General features: G+C 55.3%; 1 protein-coding gene across 1 annotated transcript; it reads left to right on the forward strand.

The window, feature by feature from the left end:
• Positions 1–790: 790 nt before the first annotated feature.
• On the forward strand, positions 791–4,805 carry PNMA8A (PNMA family member 8A). The gene is made up of 2 exons (XM_078063640.1): positions 791–1,070; positions 1,215–4,805. Exon 2 carries the CDS (start codon positions 1,291–1,293, stop codon positions 2,827–2,829), a length of 1,539 nt encoding a protein of 512 aa, XP_077919766.1. The 5' UTR covers positions 791–1,070; positions 1,215–1,290; the 3' UTR covers positions 2,830–4,805.
• Positions 4,806–5,131: the final 326 nt, after the last annotated feature.

Raw genomic sequence — 5,131 nt, forward strand, 5'->3', positions numbered from 1 at the left:
AAATTGTACTTCGCTGCATCTTTCCTATGTGATATCCCTGAACCTTCAAAGTGCTGATCGGGAAGGTTTTTACTGGTATTCCTTTTAGGAAGAAGAGGAAGGAGCCTGGAGAGCTCACCGTGTCCGAGGCCGTGCAGCAGTAAGCAGCACTGTTAGGTGCATCAGTGAGGTCCTGACGGGAAACAGCAACTCAAACGGAGTCATTGAGAAGTGCTTCATTAACCATCAACAAAGGTGTTGCCTGTGGGCAGCAAGTTGAGGAAGCCACCGAGGAGAGGTGAGGCACTACGCCCAGGCTTGAAGGGCACGTGGGGCAGAAGGCGGGAGTTTCTAGAAGCTCCTGGATATTTCTGGAAGCAGGGTAACTGTGGCCGAATGACAGAGCTGTCAGGAGCTTCGGCTTTGTTAGAGGAACTCAGGGGGGAGTAAAGCTGCTGTTTCCTCTCGCCCTCGGGTTTCTGGTGGCTCCCAGGAGTCCCGTGGGCTCAACCCAGCAGAAAGGGAGAGGTTAGGAGGGCTAAGTGGTTGCCATCATAGAAGTCGGGGCACTCCACCCCGGTCCCCGAGGCCCACGTTGAATTGAAAAGAGTGGAAAGAGTGCGTCTGGAGGGAAAATCGGAGAATGCGCAGACCCTTTGCTCGGTGAGCTGCTGAATGCCCCCTACCCGCCGCCCCAACTCTCGCGCTGGGCCCCCCCTCAGGCCGGAGGGCGCATCCGCAGCCACGGCCGGTTGCCATGACGACCGCTGGACCGGCGCGGACGCAAGTGCGCAAGCGCGCGCTGCGACGCCGGCCTCGGCTCCGCGCAGCTGCGGGGATCGACGGGAGACGCCGCGTGACCCGCCGGGGCCCGAGCGGGAGCGGACGCCGGCTTCTCGAGCCTTTCGGCCGGGAGCAGCCGGCCTGGGTGGGCCGAGCAGGCGCCTGGCGAGCGGCTGCATCCCGGCGGCCTGTCCTCTGCCCGATCCGACCGGGCGGCCGGGGGCGGGGCTGCCGGATCCCTGCTGGGCGGCCGCCGGCCGGGCCCGGGGCAGGGCCGAGCGCGGTTCTCGGCGGGTCGCAGGACACGTGTGAGCACCCGGGGCCCGGTTGGGGGAGGAGGGGCCTGGGGAAGCGCGAGGCCGCCTGTGGGCCCGCCGCGCAGGGGGCAGCTGAGATCTCTGAGCCTGGCCGTCTTCCGGGGAATCTGACCTCCCTATCCTGTCACCTTACAGGATTAATATCTGGGGACCGTCCATCTTATGGACTGTTGAGTGCACGTGGGATTAGAGCCGCCAGGTGTCCGCGACCATGGCCATGAACCTTCTGGAGGACTGGTGCCGGGGGATGGAAGTGGACATCCACAGGTCCCTATTGGTCACGGGCATCCCAGAGGACTGTGGTCAAGCAGAAATTGAGGAGACTTTGAATGGGGTCCTCTCCCCGCTGGGCCCATACTTCGTGCTCAATAAGATTTTTCTGAGGGAAGAGAATGCCAAAGCTGCCCTCATTGAGGTCGGAGAGGGTGTGAATCTCAGGGCCATACCCCGGGAATTCCCAGGAAGGGGGGGCGTCTGGAGAGTGGTTTGTAGAGACCCCACCCAGGATGCTGAGTTTCTGAAAAATCTGAATGAATTCCTGGATGCCGAGGGGCGTACCTGGGAGGATGTGGTCCGCCTGCTCCAGCTCAGCCAAACCCCAAGGCCCCAGAATCAGCCCCCAGAGAACTGGGCAGAAGCTTTGGGGGTGCTCCTGGGGGCAGTGGTGCAAATCATCTTCTACATGGATGCCGAGATCTGCGGCCGCGAGGAAGCTAGGGCTCAAGAAGTGGCTGATGCCCAGGCAGTAGCCATCTCAGCCTTAGCAGCGTGGAGGAAGGTCAAGAAGGAGCCAGGGCGGGCTGCAGAACTAGGTTCTGCTTTGAAGATGGAGAATCCCGACACCTGGAATGACCTGGAAGACGGAGGTGACCCTCCCAAACCTCTGGTTCGCCGGGTTGGAGCTAAAAGTCGCTCCAGGAGAAAGAAGCAGAAAAAAAACACTAAGCAGGAATCAGTGCTCTGGAAGAAGCCCAAAGGCCACCATTCCAACAGCTCAGCCTCCTTGGAGGATCCTGAGGCTGATGGTGCTGAAAATACGGAGGTGTCAGAATCCGTCAGGAGCAACAGAAAGCCCTGTGTGAAGCAGGAGGAGTTGGCTTTGAAAAAGCCTGTGGCGAAATGTGCCTGGAAGGCTCCCAGCAGCCCATCCCGTGATGCCCAGTCAGAAGCTGTGAGCCCTGGGGTCGCTTCGCAGTCAGACCAAGATGGCGGTCAGGAGGGCCCCCCAAAGAAGAAGGCCATGGGCTGGGCCTTGGCAAAGAGCCCTGCCCCCGTGAGAAAGAAGAAGAAGGTGAGCTTGGGCCCTGTTTCATACGTCCTTGTCGATTCAGAAGATGCCAAGAAGCCGGTGATGGGGAAGAAAGGGCCGGGCTCAAGAAGAGATGGCTCAGCTCAGAAGGCCCTTCGAGGCCCCCAGCCCGTGGGGTTGCCAGCCTCGACGTCTCGGGGCCCAAAGGCCAAGCCGGAAGGCTCTCCTCATGCCTCCAGTGGCCAGAATGACAACAGAAGTCATTTGGGTTGTGCCAGCAAGGGCAAGTGGATGAGTGGGGCACCCGAGCAGGAGCGGCAGGTGGGCGCAGAGGCACTAGGGGGCGTGGCAGGTCAGGTGGTGTGCGAGGAGGACGCCAGTGCTGTGGAGGAGGACCCCAGTGCCGTGGAGGAGGACCCCAGTGCCGTGGAGGAGGCGGATGACACGCCAGTTGAGGTTTTAGAGGGCGGGAGCCCTGACCTCCCTCCTAGGAGCCCCTGAAGGCCAACCTTGGGGACACCTATGGGCAGGAGGTGGCAAAGCAAACCCCTCACCTCTCCTTTGTTGCTTGAGTGTCACTGTGGTAGTCTCCAGTCGTTCTGCTACTCCATCCGACCTAGCTCCCTTGATAAGAATGGAATAGTTGGGAGTGAGAACATTTGTCAGGGTCCATGGCTTTGAGGGTGGAGTTTTCTGGAAGCCTGGTTGCGGGATAGAAATGTTCAAGCACTTAAAAGGTCCAAGGAAGTAAGAAAGAAATTCCAAATGACATCTCCTTCCCTGGTGAGCTCTTCTAATTTATCCACAGAACCCAGAAAGCTTTGATTCGGGGGGCCACCCATACCCTATGAGTTGAAAGAAGACCAAGGACGAAGTATCAAATGGGGAACAAAGTTTTTTTCCTTAAGGAATGAACCATGACTTTGGACTCTTAGGGACCCAGTTTGGAGAGATGGGCCTCTCTGAGGAAAACCATGCGTGAGCTCTTAGGTGGGAGAGGTTAAGGGAGGGAGGTGCACCTCTCTGCTCTTTTCTCTGCCAGGCCCGCTTTTGCCCCTCCCCCTCGACTCACCTTCAGAGGTTGGAGAATCGCTAAGCAGACTGGGAAAATCCTAGAATATTCACTTTTCCGTACATGGGCAGGGTGCCTGTTCATGTTCTGCCTTTCATCCTTATTCCCTGCTTCCTGGAGAGTGAGCCGACCTCTACATGCAGGGCCTGGCACTTTCTCCCACCTTCTCTCTGTTTCACCTACTGGGAAGTTAAGCATAGATCTTCAAAGCAGACCTGCCTTCCTTGTACCTCCTGCTCTTCAGCTTCCATCCTCCAGTTAACTAGCCAGAGGGCAGGAAGGTCCCAAGAGTTAGTTCTGGGGGACAGGAGTGTGCGCTTAGGCTTTGAAGTGTTTGAGGTTTAGGTTCTGTGAATAAAAATGGTACTTGGACTCCCATTTGGGGTCAGATGCTCTCAGGAAGCCTGTGGGGAGGAAAGGTGATTGGTAGGGAAGGACTGAAGCACTTCTGGCTTCCCAGCCCCAAGTCCATCCAGCACTACCAAACTCTCCACATCTTTGGGGCTGAAGACACTTCTCACGTTATAATAAGAGAGGGAAAAAATTCTTAAAAAGTTGGCTGTTAATTTCTGTTCTCTGAATAGACTAGCATACACCGTGTTTCCTGTGTGTGTGTGTGTGTGTGTGTGTGTGTGTGTACGGGGAGGGGGCAGGATACCCAACACCAATGGTTCTCAAAAAGTGTCCCGGGAGGCCCAAGGCATGCTCAAAGATGTAAACCGAATCTATTTTTTTCATGTCTATAAAAAAAAAAAAGCTGGAACTTGAATGTCGTAAGCCAAACCCGTCACAATAGGAGACGATCAGAATATTACCTTGTGTTCCTAAGTGAACTTGATTTCGTACAGGTCTCCAGTGAGTTGTTTCTGCCATCTATTTCCATATAGCCGAACTTCTTATAAGTGTGGCTGATAAGAGAGGTTGCAAGTGGAAGAGATTGCATCCTGCGCATGCCCCGTGCTGTAACGCTCTGGAAGAAGTTTCCCTTTGTAATTCACACGCTCTTGTTAACGCTGTGACGTTCAGCTGTATGATAGCACGTCAGTGTATTCACGTGGCGCTCAGTAATACCGTCGCGTGGAGTTTCAGCCCTTTGATGTGTCCAGGGGCTCTCTTCTTTTTTTTTCTTTTTTAAGATTTTTTTAATTTATTTATTCATAAGAGACAGAGAGAGAGGCAGAGGGAGAAGCAGGCTTCCTGCTGAGCAGGGAGCCCGATGCGGGACTCGATCCCAGGACCCTGGGATCGTGACCTGAGCCGGAGGCAGACGCTGAACCATCTGAGCCACCCAGGCGCCCCAGGGGCTCTCTTCTGACTTCAGTTTTTGTGCTTGAGAATGTGAACAGTTGTTAGATGTTGTTAGTAATTCCGCCTTGCAAATAAACATGACAATTAATTTCAAAAACCTGGATGAGTCTTAACTGAAGGTGCCTGGGGCTGGGGGGAGAAGAAACCGGTTTCCGTTTGCAGCTCTTCCTCCGGATCCGCATCATCCGTGCGCATCTCGAGGTTTTTCCTTGGGTTTGTGCAAAACAAAACACAGGAGCGCGCTGGCCTCTCAAGGTGAGGGAAGCCTGGGACTCTCCAGCACCCGGTTTCAAAATCGGGTCCATTAGAGCTTCATTGTGTTAACAGACGGCCACCATGATGGGTAAAGGTTAAACATGTATGTTACAAAATTAAGTTAGCAAATTAAGTATCTGTTGACGCTCTTATAGGTGAGGTCACGGA

Source organism: Halichoerus grypus, chromosome 15 (genome assembly GCF_964656455.1).
Source record: "Halichoerus grypus chromosome 15, mHalGry1.hap1.1, whole genome shotgun sequence".
Lineage (NCBI taxonomy): Eukaryota > Metazoa > Chordata > Mammalia > Carnivora > Phocidae > Halichoerus > Halichoerus grypus.

Excerpts from the sequence above, each read along its gene's own strand:
- PNMA8A (XM_078063640.1), top strand. The coding sequence starts at position 1,291 with ATGGCCATGAACCTTCTGGAGGACTGGTGCCGGGGGATGGAAGTGGAC.